This window comes from Alosa pseudoharengus, unplaced genomic scaffold (genome assembly GCF_046254945.1).
Source record: "Alosa pseudoharengus isolate Yale_2024_CS ecotype anadromous, Long Island Sound unplaced genomic scaffold, YU_APseudo_1.1 YU_APseudo_1.1_scf_3, whole genome shotgun sequence".
Taxonomy (NCBI): Eukaryota; Metazoa; Chordata; class Actinopteri; order Clupeiformes; family Clupeidae; genus Alosa; species Alosa pseudoharengus.
Genome location: NW_027468718.1, coordinates 6,354,870 through 6,373,883, shown reverse-complemented (window position 1 = coordinate 6,373,883; position 19,014 = coordinate 6,354,870). Strand labels below are relative to the sequence as shown.

Genomic DNA, 19,014 nt, shown 5'->3' with positions numbered 1-19,014 from the left:
CTGGAATCAAAGCACATCGATTCCCCTCTCACACCCTGCACGCACTTAAAACAAAATAAACAGGCGTCTCAGTCTCACGCATGTATAGGCAAAACTGTATCAGACCGGTGTAACGTTGGTAAATCTTCCATTGCACAGAATGATTTTTGTAGCACGTGCAACAAATGACAGTCGAAAGATACAATTACAGTGCTGCTATCAATTTGCTTGGTATAACCGCATTTATAGTTTTCTACAAATGCAATCAATCAAATTGGCCTCCATCACTCAACCAAAGCTAACGGTAACATTACCTAGGTCCTTAATGATATTATAAGATTAACGTACCTGCAGTAAAAACCAAGCATGTCCGATAAACATCCTCAGATTTATTTCGGCTTCAAGAAGAAATGGGAATTACATTTCATGTGAACATCATCCTATCCTTATTAGACGTTCTCTGCGGTAAACTACAGTCCTTTTAGGAAGCGTCCATTGTTTTTCCAACCCACTTTTAACTTCCAACAAAATTACGTCTCACTGCAACGATGCGCCATCTAGTGGACAAACAACTACTTATCGCCAATACTGGAAATGCAGCCATGATGATGATGAATATTTTTTTTTGGCTTTCTTTTAATCCTACTGAATTTGTAATTATGTATCGGCCGTTCTAATACCGATAGTATGTGGGTGCCTGTGTCTGTGCATGTGTATATGTGTGCACCGCCATCTACAGGCCAATGAGTGTACAGTCACTAAATGTACACAAAACCTAATTTTTTTTAGACCCCCCCCATGGATGAAATTCTACAAAACTTGGCATACCCCCAGAGAATGCCAGGTCAATCATACACATACAATTTGGTGCAGTTCTGAACATCTTAACTGAAGATAGGGGCAATTAAAGCAGAATAATATTGCATTTTCATTTTTTACCGGGGGGTGCAAATCACAAATGAGTGATTATGGGCCAGATTGATGTGGGCCCTTGAGACCAACATACCATAAAAGATTCTTCATCCTCAGTGCCACGGTTCAGGTAGTTATTTAGGAAAAACTGCTTTTTTTGCGGTTCGGGGGGCCCAGCACGGGGGGGGAGTGGCCCCCGGGGACGAAACAAAATTTTTCCGTAAAAGTCTAGTGGGGCTATATACCCACCAAATGTCATGTGCCCCGGTGGTTCGGTGTCCCGGGTATCGTTGACCAAAAATTCAGGAAGTAGATGACGGGAAAAAAAAAAAAAAAACTTTGACAATCCCTATATGACCGCTTCGCTAGTTTCGCTAGCGGCGGTCATAATAAACGTGCAAAATATGAATTCAACTTTGCGCGGGTGAAAAACCAACTTTACGCCATGCGCAGGTGCCCAAAATACAGCCCATAGAGTTTAAGTATAAGTATAAGTATATATACTCTTTTCATCCCTTGAGGGAAATTTGGTCTCTGCATTTATCCCAATCCGTGAATTAGTGAAACACACTCAGCACACAGTGAACACACAGTGAGGTGAAGCACACACTAATCCCAGCGCAGTGAGCTGCCTGCAACAACAGCGGCGCTCGGGGAGCAGTGAGGGGTTAGGTGCCTTGCTCAAGGGCACTTCAGCCGTGCCTACTGGACTACAACTACCAAGCTGGAATCAAAGCACATCGATTCCCCTCTCACACCCTGCACGCACTTAAAACAAAATAAACAGGCGTCTCAGTCTCACGCATGTATAGGCAAAACTGTATCAGACCGGTGTAACGTTGCACAGAATGATTTTTGTAGCACGTGCAACAAATGACAGTCGAAAGATACAATTAGTGCTGCTATCAATTTGCTTGGTATAACCGCATTTATAGTTTTCTACAAATGCAATCAATCAAATTGGCCTACATCACTCAACCAACGCTAAAGGTAACATTACCTAGGTCCTTATTGATATTATAAGATTAACGTACCTGCAGTAAAAACCAAGCATGTCCGATAAACATCCTCAGATTTATTTCGGCTTCAAGAAGAAATGGGAATTACATTTCATGTGAACATCGTCTTATCCTTATTAGACGTTCTCTGCGGTAAACTAGTCCTTGTAGGAAGCGTCCATTGTTTTTTCCAACCCACTTTTAACTTCCAACAAAATTACGTCTCACTGCAACGATGCGCCATCTAGTGGACAAACGACAACTTATCGCCAATACTGGAAATGCAGCCATGATGGCGATTAAAGCAGAATAATATTGCATTTTCATTTTTTACTGGGGGGGTGCAAATCACAAATGAGTGATTATGGGCCAGGTTGATGTGGGCCCTTGAGACAAACATTCGCTAGCGGCGGTCATAAATACTGGTATTGTTATACACATTGGACAATAACCTCCAGCATCATCAAACATTTTCTGAATGGCTTTTTAAAAAAAACTGATACTGCATGGCGTAGTCCACCTTACCGTGATCACAGTATTCCTAGCTTACCCACCTCTTATTTTACCACTACACCCCTGGATGGATGAGATTACAAGTGATGATACTCCAACATCCTCAAAGAGCATTTCACTGTTATTACTTCTCCTGCTGTTACACACCACCGTCAATAATAGCAGATTTTACCAAAGTCCTTTTAGGCAAGTCCCTCCACTCGGCGGCCATATTGCAACACTTTTTGGGCACTCATCGGGCATCCTATTCGGCAGAAATGCGCGTGTGCAAGGCTTCCCAACACCAATCTTGCTCCAGCGGCGAGTTCACAACACTTGGCACGATGTCTTCACAACACAGTGAACACACCATATGATTGGCTCAATGTATTCACATCACACCACATGATTGGCTCGATGTATTCACATGTCGACGTTTTGCCGAGGAAGGGGTGGGATATGTGTAGACAACGGCCATATTGGCGTTACAAACTAGCCCCATGCATTTCTATGGAGGATTTCTTGAGTGCTGTCTCCTCATTAGAAAGTCTCTGATTTTACCGCCTTATCACACATCACTCAATGGTCAGATAATTGTGTGTGTGTTCTTTCTCTCTGCAGCTCCTGTGACTCTGGATCCCAACACTGCACACCCACGTCTCATCCTGTCTGAGGATCTGACCAGTGTGAGATGGGGTGATGAGAGACAGCAGCTTCCTGATAACCCAGAGAGATCTGATCAACACGGCACTGTGCTGGCCTCTGAGGGCTTTAACTCAGGGACTCACTGCTGGGATGTGGAGGTGGGTGTCATAGACGAGTCTGCCCAAAGGAAGGGGGACTGTCAGTGGATGAGTGGACGATATGTTTGCTGGTGTAGTGAAGGTGTGTACAAAGTACGCTCCCGCCCGCACACCCCCACCGTCCTCACAGTGGACCCCAGTCCCCAGAGGATCAGGGTGCAGCTGGACTGGGACAGAGGAGAGCTGTCATTCTCCGACCCTGATAATAACACACACATACACACTCTCACACACACCTTCACTGAGAAAGTGTTTCCATACGTTGATGCCTGGGAGTCTACTCTGCAGATCTTACCGCTGAAGGCTTCAGTAGCAGTAGAACAGCACAGCTAGAGCGGATAGGACTTCTGTCTGAAGCCGTCTCTACTGCATACAGAGTCTGAAACTCATAGGACAGATTCTTTGCTTTAATAATGTATTTTATAGAGATTGCTAAGACACGTGACCAAGATTATGGGTACGTTTGGCCGTTTACATTGGTTTACATGAGCATGGATTGCCGCGGATCCCCAAAATGCTTTGCGTTCACCAATGTGAAAATGCTTTGATGACGACACATTCTTAATCTCTATAACAGAGACTACAACTGGATAGTTATATACAGGTGGATCTCAAAAAAATAGAATATTGTGGAAATAATTTATCTTAAAAATGTAATCTCAAAAAGTGGATCTTTCATATATTTCTAGATTCATTAGATATAAAGTATTTCAAGCCATTTTTTGTTCTAATCTTGGTGATTATGGCTCATGAAAATCAAAAATGAGTATCTCAAAATAGTAGAATAATAATACAGAAATGTCAGTTTCCTGAGCCTTTAAACTCTTAGCCTGGTTCAGTAAACACAAACACCACAATCATGGGAAAGACTGCAGACTTGATAGTTGTCCTGAAGACACTCTTTGGCTCCCTCCACAAGGAGGGAAAGCCACAGAATGTGGGCAGAGTGATCACTGGGTGCTTTTACCATTTACTTTTCCCATAATGTATATTTCTTTTTCTGAACATGTTATGTTTATTATTGTGCAATGTCTGTATCAAATAAACCTCAAATAAATAAAATAAATAAACATACAGAGATTCTATGTATGTCAAATAATGCCACAAATGTCCTGAAATGTCCAAACTGTAGAAATGCCCCTTGTATGAAAACGGAATGCCTCTGAAGACGCATGACCACTGCACTGCTGTCTGCTTTGCAGCAGCCTGTTCTGAGTCATCGCTGCTCCAGTGCCCCCCCTGCTGGCAGTGCTGCAAGGGTAAAAAAGGCATCCGTGGCTTATCAGACTTGACTGAAGAGTGGCCGGGTAGATCCCTTCCTGATAGGAGAAGTGTGGGTGGGAGTAGTGACTGGATGAAGGTCAAGTGAAGGAGTTGCTATAGAAGATAGAATTGATGGTAGTAGGTAGCAACAGTGCTTATTTCAAGTTTGACAGCAGGACTTTGCGCAAACTGAAGGAGAAGCAAGAGGAAGATGATAGAAAAGCAAAAGGGAGGATGATGAGAGTGAAGGCTCACAGAGAGAACCTGAGAGGAGCAGCAGGTAAGATCTCATACTTCAGAACACACTTGGACACACAGACCCTGTGTCTGCACAGCGCTTTCCCACATGCTCCCCTGGCGCTGGATTAAGGGCAGCCCACTGCTCCAGGTGTGTGTGGGATTAGGGCTGCCCACTGCTCCGGGTGTGTGTGGGATTAAGGGCTGCCCACTGCTCCGGGTGTGTGTATGTGTATGTGGGATTAAGGGCAGCCCACTGCTCCGGGTGTGTGTGGGATTAAGGGCAGCCCACTGCTCCGGGTGTGTGTATGTGTGTGTGGGATTAAGGGCTGCCCACTGCTCCGGGTGTGTGTGAGATTAGGGCTGCCCACTGCTCCAGGTGTGTGTGGGATTAGGGCTGCCCACTGCTCCAGGTGTGTGTGGGATTAGGGCTGCCCACTGCTCCAGGTGTGTGTGGGATTAGGGCTGCCCACTGCTCCGGGTGTGTGTACTGTATGTGCAGGCTCCGAGTGAGCTCACTGCTATAAGTATGTGTGTACTCTACCCCCAGAAGGGTAATACACAGAGAACAAATGAACAAAGAGGACAAATAAAATATAGCTTAAAACTAACATAAATTAAGACCAAACCAACCCAACCCATCTCTGACATAATACAGGCTGTCTTAAACTGCCTACTTCCATCAGTATACTGCTAGTGTGCACTGAGAGCTTACTTCCATATGGCCACTTTTCGATGGATAGTATTGTCCCAATATCTGCACTATACTTAAACTAAGTATTTGAAGTGTTCAAGTCAGGCGGTTTGAGACAAGGCCATTCGCCTTATTCACCTGGCGGCCAGAACGAGGATACAGGGTACACTTGCCATTACACCTCAATCCAGCAGATGGTGATAATGCACTCCGTTTGCAAACTGTCAAAAAAATAGCTCACTGAAAAAGAAGAAGTGTTCGCTGGCCTGTTCTTCCTCTTCAGTTAGTTTTTATGGCAGTTTGCAAATGTGTGTGTGTGTGTATGTGTGTGTACTGTATGTGTGTGTGTGTGTGTGTGTGTATGTGTGTGTGCGTGTGTGTGTGCGTGTGCGTGTGCGTGTGTGCGTGTGTGTGATTGTGTGTGTGTGTGTGTGTGTGTCAGGCAAAATTCCAGAATTGAATTGAAACTGGCTCTTAAATTCCAATTCAATTCTTAAATTTCACTTGCATTTCAATTGAGGTAGCTAACAGGAAGCAGAATTGCAATTCGAATTGTGCACAACCCTGGTGTGTGTGTGTGTATGTCTGTCTGTCTGTCTGTGTCTGTGTGTGCAAGTAAAATAATTGTCTGCAATGTTGTTGGACAAGCTAGTCAATCTCCACATTTGACTTCCTGTAAAGGGGACAATTCGTTAGTCAACAATGTTGCTGGGCAACCACATAACCGCTCTATGTGTTCTGATTGGTGTGATCTCATTTTAAAGGACTTTACATAGCAAGGCATGATAGACTGGTGGACTTGGTGTCACAAAGCATCAAAAAAGTGCAGGAGGGAACGACAAAAATATACAAACACCACACTGTACAAATGGACTGGTTCAATGACGAAAACACCAAAAATATCACTTTCTGTAATATTCCAAATAACCCAGATATCACCATTATTAGATGACAATACTAAGAATGTGACTATTGTTGAAATAGGATGTTCTTTTGATTTGTACATGGACACTTGTTTTAACTCCAAGCTGTTGAAATATCAGCCACTTGCTGACAACATCACAAATATGGGGTTTCAATGCAAAATTTTCATTCTTGTTTTTGGGAGTCTTGGGCATGTGTGTGTGTGTGTATGTGTATGCGTGTGTGTATGTGTGTGTGAGAGTGTGTGTGTGTGTGTGTATGTCTGTCTGTGTCTCTGTGTGTGCAAGTAAAATAATTGTCTACAATGTTGTTGGACAAGCTAGTCAGTTTCCACATATGACTTCCTGTAAAGGGGACGATTCGTTAGTCAACAATGTTTTGCTGGTCAACCACATACTGTAACCGCTCTATGTGTTCTGATTGAATGATCACTGCTGATGATTAAAGGTCTTCAGAAAAAAGAAATGGTGCCCAATATCAATGGGAATGTGCTAGAAAAACAACATCTTGCCCAACAACAGATGTTCTTTCTCCCGTAGTCTAACTGGGTGAGCGAGTTACGGTCGGCCATTTGTCCTTCTGAAGACACAGTCTCACAAGAGGAGGAGAACTCTCTGCTGATTTTGATTTGCATTACATCTTAACATGACTAATACACTGCCAATAATACATATAAGGGTGCCACTAATTGTGCCATGTACATTTTTGAAAAGAGAACAAATTCTCTTAGGCCCTCCCCCCCCTGACGACCCCCCCCCCCCCGGTAAATATCGTACAGTCCCTAAATATTACAGGAAAATATAAGTTCAGAAAAGGAATTTAATATTTCAGTAGGCTATTCAATTTCATTATCCTAAAAAAAAAGAGTCCCCCCCATACCAGGATGGTTCGACCCAACCTGTCACATTCCACCCACCATCACCTGTCAATCACTGGGAAAACTCAAACGATGGAGTCGTGGTTGAAGCGTACTGTTTTCACTACATTAGTCTGAATCATTTGCAATAAATTTAGTCATGGATTATTAAAATTTAAAATGTTCAAAATATTTTTTTTCCAAATGTTTGAATTTTGTATGTGTTTATCAGAAAGTTTTCCAAAGTTTAATAAATTAAGTATAAGTATAAATACTTTTTGGTCTCTGCATTTAACCCAATCGGTGAATTAGTGAAACACAAACAGCACACAGTGAACACACAGTGAGGTGAAGCACACACTAATCCCGGCGCAGTGAGCTGCCTGCTACAACGGTGGCACTCGGGGAGCAGTGAGGGGTTAGGTGTCTTGCTCAAGGGCACTTCAGCCGCGGCCCACTGGTCGGGGCTCGAACTGGCAACCCTCCGGTTACAAGTCCAGAGTGCTAACCAGTGGGCCACTGATGGCACAGTGCTCTGTTTTTAGTCTTTTTTTTCTCAACTAAAAATGCTTTGCGCTAATTAGGGGGTACTTGGCTGAAAAAATATTTCACAGGGGGTACATCACTGAAAAAAGGTTAAGAACCATTGTTGGTGATATTTAATAACAAAGATGTTGCTGACACTTGCCGGATTGGGAATTTTCATTTTAAGTTTGTTGCTTAAAGATTGTTGTACTTAAAACTAGATGTACCGCAAAGCGGTACAAAATATGACCGCCGCTCAGTCCTGCACATTCTCTCTCTCTGTGTGTGCATGCGTGTGCTTGTGTGCGTGCCTGTGTGTGTATGTGTGTGTGAGTCTATGCGTGCGTGCTTGTGTGTGTGCATGAGCATACGTGCGTACGCATGCCTACATGTCTACTGTGTGTGTATGTGTGTGCATGTGTCTTTGTGTTTGTGTGTGTTTATGCGTGTGTGTGTGCATACCTGTGTGTGTGTGTGTGTGTGTGTCTGTGCTTGTGTGTGTCTGTGTGTGTGTATGTCTGTGTCTGTGCTTTTTATATAATATATTGCTTCATAGTGACATTAATGCAAAAATATGAAGACAGACTGTCCTGAAAAGGGAAGATATAGCATGTACAGTAGGCTATAGATGGCCATTACAACCAATATAACTCAATGACCAATATAACTAGCTTATCTTAGATTAACTAGCTGAATAACACTCAGCAACAACACTGACCATTTTTGACCATTTCTTAAAGGTCCCCTGTGTAACGTTTTCAGTTGTTTGTTAACAAAATCAACATTTCCCATACATAAATATGGCTCCATTCATGTTTAATTACCACCACCAACCACTCGAAGCATACCTATTGGCTTAGAAATCCTCATTTACATTTACATAGCGCGGTGTCGACTCGCCGTGTACGTGCGCCATGTTAAAATACCAGTGGCCAGCAAGGGACATGCGAAATACAGCTCAGTCTTTGGCGTCTGCATGCATAGAAAAACATTAGCTTGGATTCATCTGCAGAATTTCCCTACATTCAGCAATGTAAGTTATGAGCCCATTTTCTACAAGTGATATCTTTCTAACAGTCCGACATTGACATTGTATTTTCCAACGAAATAAATAAAGAAAAATAACTTTGTTTGTGATCTGTCACCAGCTCACTTGATCTCTAGTTTCTATACCCAGAGACAGTTGACAACCTAACCTAACATAGTTTTGCTAGGACTTATAGACCACGAAGTTTCTGAACGTGTTATTTCAGTTTAATTAGCAACAATATAGTTTAACCAAAGTCCTTAGCTGCAGTAGCCTACTACCTAGCCGTTCCCATTCACTTTCCATTTACTGTGCTAACGATAGCTAGCTAGCTCTGTCCGAAAGAGTTTCATTGGCATCACACACAAGAAGTGGCAATAAAATAGTACACAAAATGTTATGAATATGTTGTTATTGCTTATTCAAGCGTAACTCTCACCAAAATGCATCCTAGGGTGTTTTTGTGAAAACTTTCGTGAATGGGAGTCGTAGGGGCACTGTTATGTTTGCAAAACACTCTTATAGTGCCCGGTTGAGCACAGTGTCTGTTCTGTTCTTAAGGTTACTGTGCCTTTAAGAGGTGCGACTGTTTTACAGCATGTGTCGTGGAGTTAGAGGAATAAAGAGTATGGCGTGCTACTAAGCCTGTGTGATTATTGCCTAAATCCGAACACAACATTTGACGAACGAGGATGGCTGCTTTCGCGATACCACCTCCCCCACCTTTCCTTCCTGTTCCCGGTGACCCAGCCGTTCCCTGGGACCGATGGCTGACGTCGTTTGAGGATTATTTACTTGCAATAGGTTACTCGGTCCTGCCAGAGGTGAGAAAGTGTGCTCTCCTCCGTCATTGCCTGGGGCAAGAGGGACAACGAATCTTTGCAACGCTCCCATTACCAGAGGAGGAAGATGCGTACTCTGCAGCCACAGCTGCTCTGGAAGAAGCCGGCGCATGGATCGTTTTGAGTTTCGTCAGAGAGCTCAGAAACCGGGTGAGAGCGTTGATCAGTTTGTGTTGGCATTACGTGAGCTGGCCAAGCGCTGTGATTTTGGTGCTTTGGAAGATGGACTTATAGTCGACCAATTAATAGAGAAAACGTCCTGTAACCAGCTGAGGGAGAGACTACTGATAGAATCAGACTCTATGAGTTTAGCAGATGCTTTGGTGCTAGGAAAAGCTGCTAAGTCACCTCTGTCGTCAGTTCCGGACACAGACCCCAAAGGCGCTGTGGCCGCGATCGAGGTGAGTGACAGCTTGGATGTACAGAGAGTGGACAGGGGGCCAAGAGAGAGTGGGACTGCAACAACAGCTGCAACAACTGTGGTTCTCCTAAACATGCCGCCAGAGATCCAGCCTGCCCTGCCCAAGGAAAGCGCTGTCGGCACGGCAACAAGCTGAACCATTTTGCACGCTACTGTCGTTCCCCTCCTGCACAGTCTGCCACTGGTGCAGTCTGCATCAACTCAATACAGACCTCCCAGCCCTCATTCAAGCTCTGCACATGTCAGGTGGGGGCAGCTCACATCTCGCTCCTGGTGGATACAGGGGCAAAAGTATCAATCCTGAACAAGCACACATATGACCTGTTTTTCAGACACGTGCCTCTTGGAGCAGTAGCAAAACCCCTGTCAGGTTATGGCCATTCCCCCATCTCTACGCTGGGTGTAGCCCGACTCCCGGTCAGATATGACAAACAGACTGTCCCCGATGCTGAGTTTTGCATCACTCAGAAGGGAGCCAACATTATGGGCTTAGACCTGTTCCTTGCCCTGGGGTTTGCGGTGACGGACGCTAGGGGTCTGCATGTCCTGCAGGTGGGGGCCTCCTGGCCTGATGGCTATCCTCACCTGTTTAAAGGGCTGGACCACATGTCTGGATTCGTTCACCAGCCCACCGTTGACCCATCAGTTTCCCCCGTGATACAGCCTCTCCGGCGCATTCCCCTGGCGCTCCGCCATGCAGTGGAAGCCGAGCTGCGTCGCCTGGTGGAGGAGGGTGTGATAGAGCCAGTTGATGCCTCACCTTGAGTGTCGAACCTGGTGATAGCCAAGAAAAAAGGGGGTGGACTACGCCTATGCGTTGACTTGACAGATGTAAATAAAGCCATCATCCCCGATAAGTATCCCTTACCCACAGCCGAGGAACTCACTAGCCATTTTCATGGCTCCACCGTCTTCAGTAAGATGGATTTACGACACGGTTACCTGCAGGTGCCCCTGGCACAGGCCAGCATGGACCTCACAGCGTCCGTCACACATGTGGGGGTCTTTCGGTATAAACGCATGGCGTTTGGACTTTCATCGGCCCCCAGCTGTTTTCAGAAGATAATGTCACACATACTGGCTGGTATCCAGGGGGTCTCCATCTTTCTGGATGATGTGGTGGTGCACGCACCCTCAGCCAAACTGCATGACACCCGCCTGGAACAGGTGTTTCAGCGGTTCGAACAGCATGGGGTCGTGCTGAATGGGGAGAAGTGCTCATTTCAGAGAGGTTGAGTTCCTGGGTTTCAGGCTCTCCAAGGAGGGCATTGCTCCCATTGTGTCTCACACCGAGGCCATTCTGTCCCTGCCCAGTCACCGTCTCAGCTCTCCTCCTTCCTCGGGATGGCTGCCTACTACCTCAGGTTCATGCCCCACTTTTCAGACTCGACTGCCCCCCTGCGCCAGCTGCTCAGGAAGGATGCCACCTGGAACTGGACCTCTGCCTGCCATGAAGCCGTGTGCGCCATCAAGCAGCGGCTCACATCCCCTCCCACGCTGGCCCACTTTTGCCTGACCGCGCCCACCCTGGTCACCTGTGACGCCTCAGGGGAGGGGGCGCTTGGGGCGGTGCTCTCTCAGATCCATGGGGGGGGGGGGGACGCTCGCTTCACGGACGCTTACACCAGCGGAGCAGAAATAATCCGTAGGGGAGAGGGAGGCTCTGGCCTGCCTGTGGGCATGCGAACACTGGCATGTCTATCTATATGGACGGGCTTTCACCATACGTACAGGTCATCAGGCGCTGACGGCTCTGCTAGCGACCAAAGGCTCGGGGCACAGACCTATGAGACTGCACAGGTGGGCTGACCGACTGAATCAGTACAATTTCAGTCTGGAGTTTCTGCCGGGGCGCGCCAACACAGTGGCTGACCTCCTGTCAAGAGCTGTCTCCCTGACGAAGGAGACTGATGGACTGACATCAGATACCGAGAGCGACGAAGACTGGGTCAACATCTTGCATGGGCCCCTCAGCACAGTAGTCACCCTGGCAGAGCTGCAGCAGGCCTCAGCTGAGGACCGCACACTCACCGCTCTCCGCGCCTTCGTCCAGAATGGCTGGCCGGCCAAGGTGGATGACAACCTGCTTCCCTATTACTGTTTTCGTGATGAGCTATCCTGCTGGGGGTCGGTGTGTCTCGCTCGTGGCCATCGTGCGCTTGTCCCAGAGACCCTAAGGGCAAGAGTGCTGCACATGGCTCACGAGGGGCACCTGGGGGTGGTCAAGGTGAAATAACGCTGCTGGGATACAGTTTGGTGGCCCCGCATAGACTCTGACGTAGAGGAGCTAGTGCGTAACTGCACTTGCTGCCTTCTGAGCGGGAAGACAGGCCAGCCTTCCATAGCACCCCTGACCCAACCCCTTGGCCTACTGGGCCTTGGGAACACATCCAGGTAGCCCTCTGTGGAGAACTGCATGGGGCACCCGCACACGCACGCTTCCTGCTGGTGGTACATGACCTCCATTCAAAATGGCCAGAGGTTGTTCAACTGACCTCTATCACCTCTAACGTCATCATTAGTCACCTGGATGGCCTGTTTGGGCGCTGGGGGCTTCCCAGTGTTGTTACTACGGGGCCCAATTTACATCAGCCGAGTTCACAGAGTTCCTGGCCATTCGGTCAGTCAAGCACATCCGAACAGCCGTGTATCACCCAGAGAGTAATGGGGGAGTGGAAAGACTCAATCAAACGCTCAAAAATGGACTGCCTGGAAGAGGGGAAAACATTTGATGATGCGCTCAGCCAAACCCTGCTGACCATCCGGGCGTCCAAGCATTCCACCACGGGGGTGTCACCCGCACTGCTCATGATCGGACGAGAGCTAAGGCAGCCCCTGGATTTTTTGAGAGCTCTGCCTGCCCCTGTACAAGTGAGCCCAGGGCTCGAGACAGCCAAAGCTCGGGTCTCATCTTCACAGGCACGGATGAAAGGGAGGTTCGATGCCGCTCACAGAGTACGGCGCCCCTCACTGTGTGCAGGGGATTGGGTTAGGATCAAACGTCCTCATCGGCAGAACAAACTACGATCATACTGGTCAGAGCCACTCCAGGTGTCTGAGCAGCTAGGACCGGCCACTTACAGGCTGAACGACGGAACTCGTTGGCACTTTAACCGTTTGCACAAAGTAACAGCCCTCACAACACCGGACCCACCTCTGGCTCCAGCAGGGGTTCTTGCCTGGCCGCTCCCACCCAGAGCAAACCAGGGGGCCGGGGACCCGCCACGGCCGCAACCACCACCACCGGACATGGCGGTCCTGCCGGCGCGCCCTCAGAGTGAGGGTCTCGCCCACCTGGCATGGAGACTATGTTACAGGGTGAAAGTTACTGTGGGTTTAGGGGGGCTGAGAGTTTTGGTTTGGTCTTCTTGAAGGGGGGGGGGGGGGGAATGTTATGTTTGCAAAACACTCTTACAGTGCCCGGTTGAGCACAGTGTCTGTTCTGTTCTTAAGGTTACTGTGCCTTTAAGAGGCGCGACTGTTTTACGGCATGTGGAGTTAGAGGAATAAAGAGTATGGCGTGCTACTAAGCCTGTGTGATTATTGCCTAAATCCGAACACAACAGGCACTAGCCTACTATTTTGATGCGTCAAAATCGCTATTTTTAAAACACTAAGAAGGCTCGACACAACATGAAACTTTGATCGAAGTATCATCAGTGTGTCTACACATGAACTTGAGCATTGAGAACACTGTTAGTGTACACATAGTTTACTAAAAAGAAAGGTTTTGGACAACTCACTCCTTGACTGGCATGATGGCAGCGATCAGAAAACCCAAGTGAGTTGTTCAAAACCTTTCTTTTAGTGAACACTGTGTACACGAACAATGTTCTCAATGCTCGAGTTCATGTGTAGAGACACTAATGATACTTCGATCAAAGTTTCATGTTGTGTCGAGCCTTCTTAGTGTTTTAAAAATAGCGATTATGACGCGATCATGTATCAAAAAATAGTTCCCATTCAAAACAACATTTGACCCAAAAACGACAACACGGACAAGCTTGAAAGTGGCGCTTCAGACGTAATTATGCTTTTAAACAAAAGTTTGACTCGTGTACATTCACAAAAACACCCTAGGATGCATTTTGGCGAGAGTTACGCTTTCAGAGAGAAGTTTATGCTTCGACGTGCTAGTAGTCCAGAACTAGTGTCAGTTTTGATGTGTGATGGCTCCCGTAGTCCTAAACGAGGCAGCGCTTGATAGGTCGGTTGCTATATAACTCCTAACCATTAGATGGGAGAATTTCTTACACAGGGGGGCTTTAATTGAGAAACTCAGCAAATTTGTGGTTGTGAACTTATTGAACTTATATCATAAATTCCACCTGTGTGTGAATGATTAAATTCAGAAGTGCAAAATAGTTTAGGCTACAGCACAAATATTTCCATCCATATATAAAAAGAATCAAGTCTAACCTCTAAATTCAAAAGAGTATATATACTTATACACCAGATTGATGCATTGAAATGTTAAAATATACAAAAGTTTCTTCCGGGGGAGCATGCCCTGGGAGTGCAGCTAGGTCTAGTGACGCCCCAGCCTCATGCTATGTCACTAGCGATTTAAGTTGCAGGTGGGGTGGGGGTTGGACAACAACATTGGGGGGGGGTGCACTTAGGCGGGTACAAGGTAGGATCGCCACTGAACGACACTACCGCCCCAACACTGCTAGGACACTGAGGGCCCTATCATGACATTCTAAAGTGCATCGTCACTTGTCAAAAGTCTATTCAAATTTAGTAGGATGTCCAGTTCACATTGGGAGGGTTTTCGTCCTCAAAAGTGGAGCGCATGGCGTAACAAGGTGTTCCTAGGTCTTTTAATCAGTCATATGGGTGTGTTTGGGGCGTAACATCATTTTAAACCAATGAGAATGACATCTGGCATTCCCTTTAACGGCGCAACGCGCGATATGTCAAATAAATGCATCGGTATTTTGGCATTCAACGACGCATTTGAAGGAGGCTGCTTGCGAGACCGTATGGAATAGTCATTCTTAAACCATGCTTTACTAAAACTTAGCATAGCCTTCACGCATTTGCACTCGTCTATTATTTGAACTCATTGGCAAAGTGAAAATAACTTCACCAAGGAGTCAGTCAACGACAAGACAGTTATATGCAGTTACTTTCACTATTGACTGACAACGGGTTACCATCGAAAACATAGGCTGGAAAAAGCAACACTTACCCTAATGTTGCTCAAATGACTGAATAAAACAACATTTATCATTTATCCTGCAGAGGAGTTGCTTATATCTCGTGACAGTGCGTCTTCAGCTGTGCTCCATACGTGTCTCTCGCCTCTCCCCTAATCACTTTTAACCGTCATTACCAATTTGCAAATGATGGTGAATAACTACGCATCATGAGATGTACAGTATTTCGTAATATCTTTATTCTAATTATGTTTCCCATTGTAATCGTGCAATTTGTAATGCTTTGCATGGACGTGCGCTGGTGTGCGTTCATGAATGATAGAAGGATGGTGCGTGCACCTGCCAATATGACTGTTGACATGCGCTCTTAAAATAGCATATGAACAACTCGCCATTGACTTCTGACCAGGTTTAGGTGGTGTATGATAGCGATTTTTAGACAACTGCGCCAGGGCCCGCCCTAGGTTGTTAATTGCCACACCCCTGGGCGCAATGCTTAAAAAATAAAGGTGCAAAATACCGAATTCAACTTCGCGCGACTGAAAAACGAACTGTACGCCATGCGCTGGTGCCCCAAAATATAGCCCTGAGAGTGTTTCCATGATGTAGTTGTCTGTAGTTCTGCCTGTTTATCAACATTCACTATGATGCTGAATTAGGGGTGTGCTTTGATAGCGTCAAAATACTTTTGTCCATTCTGAAATGTTTAAAGTGTTTCTATTAGTTCTTGGAAGATATACTGACTGGTCCAGATGCTCTGTGATCTGTGATGATAGAACTGTCCTGGTGTTTTCTGGCAGGTGTTTAACTGTTTTTTTTTTACTTTGGGTTTTGCATCACTTGGCAACTCAAAGATTTCTCTACGCTCATCAGCTAGCTAGCTGGCAAATAAGCCAAGCTAATGTGACAGTATATGGTTCTTTGTCATCTGTGATTGAAGTGATTGAAGTTAAATGTTAATTTCGGTGGGAGCAAATAGGCACAATTTGCTTGTTTAATTTCTGAAAAGGGTTGTCCTCTGTAGATATTTATTTTTTAAATGATAAACACCAACATTATCATTTATAAAGAAAATCATTTTGCAGACCCCTTGACTATGAGTCACTGACTCATGACTATGGGTCCCTGGACCCCACTATGGGAACTACTGGCCTAGGTGATGTGACTTTAAAGTTAAGATCAACATTTTCACACATAACAGTGGTTTGATGCAACAGTGAATTTGTTTTATTTCTGTTATCATGATCACCTTGTCCCATGTTCCCACAATGCATTGTGATGAGATATGAGATCCTATGGAATGTTACACAAACTCAACATTGTGCTTAAAAACACAAAACTTACGTCTGGTCACATTTTTTAAACAAATTTGTTGATTGTGTATACATCATCAATTCGTATTGACATAATTTTAAATCTTTTGCTGCAGTGCACTCAGGCAGGTGTCGGTGCACTCCTTCTCGGACCGGTAATTGTTGCGGTTGCCCAGGCAGCCTCCATACATGAACTGCTCACACTTGTTAGTCACAGCATTGTGATACCAGCGGGGGAATGATCCATTACAGGGGCCCGGATCCATCGGGGCCAGACACTGTTCTAGAGACAGTTGCATAAAATATACAATTACGAACAAAATATGCACACATTTATCATACATTGCACACACACACTCAAATACACATGAGTTACAAGAGTAGGGGATGGAGACAAATTGAAAAACAAAATGTATTTTTTGCAGAGAGAATGTGTTTTAGTTTTTTTGTTTTGATTAGGGACAGAAAAAGAGTGAGTGAGTGTATGAGTGTATGTGAGTGTGTGAGTGAGGGAGTGAATGAGTGAGTGGATGTGAGTGAGTGAGTGAGGGTGATGGGTGAGTGAATGAGGGTGATGGGTGAGTGTATGTGAGTGAGTGAGTGAGTGAATGAGTAAATGAGGGTGATGAGTGAGTGAGTGAGGGGCAGCATGTAGGACGTGGCTGAGGCACCTATGCAAGTGTCGGTGCACTCCTTCTCAGACCCGTAATTGTTGCGGTTGCCCTGGCAGCCTCCATAGATGAACTGCTCACACTTGTTAGTCACAGCATTGTGAAACCAGCGGGGGATTAATGCGAGACAGGGGCCCGGATCCATCGGGGCCACACACTGATCTAGATCTATACAGTCGCATAAAATATACAATTACGAACAAAATATGCACACATTTATCATACATTGCACACACACACTCAAATACACATGAGTTGCAAGAGTAGGGGATGGAGACAAGTTGAAAAACATTTTTTTTTTTGCGTAGTGAATGTGCATGACTGAACGGCGGTCATATTTTGTACCGCTATGCGATACATCTAGTTCTTTACATGGTTGCTAAGTCTTCTAAAGATAACATTAATACCAAAATATTTTCAGCTGCTGTATTAACAGCACCGTTTATGTACTGAAACACATTTGTTTTACTGATAAAAAAACTTACAGGTTGTATGTAAATATTACAATTCTACTTAACTACATACATTCTACATACACATACCATTAGGTGCAGCAAGTGTGATCCATGGCATCACAGCCAATAGAACAACCAGGCCTGTCATACTGGGAAAAAACACATACAGAACCATTGTAACCAGTGTGTGTGTGTGTGTGTTTGTGCGTGTGCGCTAGCAGTTATATGAACAGAACTACAGTATATGTCTGCATGATGCAGTCTTACCTCTCAGTGTTCTCCAGGTTTAGTTGAAGATGTAATTCACACACACGGGACACACATTTATATTGGCCTTATCACAGACAGGAAGTGACTGTGTCTGGGGCAGGGGATTGGGAGGAAGGATGTGTCTTGATACTCCGTGTTTGAATATTTACTGTGCTTTCATTAGTTGTGGTGTGGGGTTCTTGCCTGAGTACTCTCCCCTCAAGAACATTTGTAGTAAACATTTGAAGTAAACATTTGTAGTAAACATTTGTAGTGAAACCTGAATGGGTACATGTGAACGTTTCTTGGTGTTTTATACCCTCAAGGTTGTCTTCAAGGCAGCGCTCGTACATGAACGCATTTTGAGTAAAGAATGGACAAAATAAATAATAAATTATCATATGATATATATACCGACCATAAAGTTGTATCTAATCTAATACCTAATGCTTTAGTTGATGTGTTGTTCATGCTTGAGGTCATGAATGAGAGACTATGAAGTCATGGTAATTCCTGATGATTCATAAGATATAAAAGAATGAAGTAATGCATAAATCATGAATTAATTCATGCATGAAATCATGAATATTCATGTACCCTTATCGTAAAGTGTTACTCTAAAGATACATATGCATGGTATAGTGACACATTTTCCTAACACAAGACAATGCAATAATCTAGCTCCTTCTGGACTGAGTAGTCCTGTACTGCCCTACTGCCCTGTCAGTTTAAGCGACAATGATTAGAAAAAAAATCTGAATTCAGTCTGAATCTCTTTGAAAGAGCAATATGGCCTACTCATTTTTTTCCTTTTTCAGTATAGGCAACACGTTAGTAAAGTAATTTTAATTACTATAAACCACATTCTAATGCCACCTTAGAATTCATTCTCTTGGAATATGAGGATGATTGTGATATGAGCACAGAGTTGAACTACACAGTAAAAAATGTTTGAACTGTCATCATGAATCGGCATCAATGGCAACTTCATCAGTGTCATCTGATGATGAGAATAGCTGTGCTTATCGTTGCCTTTGCTCAACTGTACTTTATCTTGCAGCTCTGCATGTGGTAGATAAGGCCACTGTGTAATTTCTCCCAACCACAACCCAAGGACACAGGATATAGCTTCTTTATCTTTTCTTACTGAAATAAATGTACCATGTACAAAGAAATACTGTAATGTCAAAC

The 19,014-nt window shown here is 45.0% G+C and overlaps 1 protein-coding gene across 1 annotated transcript; it reads right to left on the bottom strand.

Annotated features, from left to right (window-relative positions):
* Positions 1-16,339: 16,339 nt before the first annotated feature.
* Positions 16,340-17,866, bottom strand: LOC143100086 (BPTI/Kunitz domain-containing protein-like). The gene is made up of 4 exons (XM_076263025.1): positions 17,842-17,866; positions 17,662-17,723; positions 17,120-17,287; positions 16,340-16,731 (listed from the first exon to the last, which is right to left on the bottom strand). Exons 2-4 carry the CDS (start codon positions 17,720-17,722, stop codon positions 16,547-16,549), a joined length of 414 nt encoding a protein of 137 aa, XP_076119140.1. The 5' UTR covers position 17,723; positions 17,842-17,866; the 3' UTR covers positions 16,340-16,546.
* Positions 17,867-19,014: the final 1,148 nt, after the last annotated feature.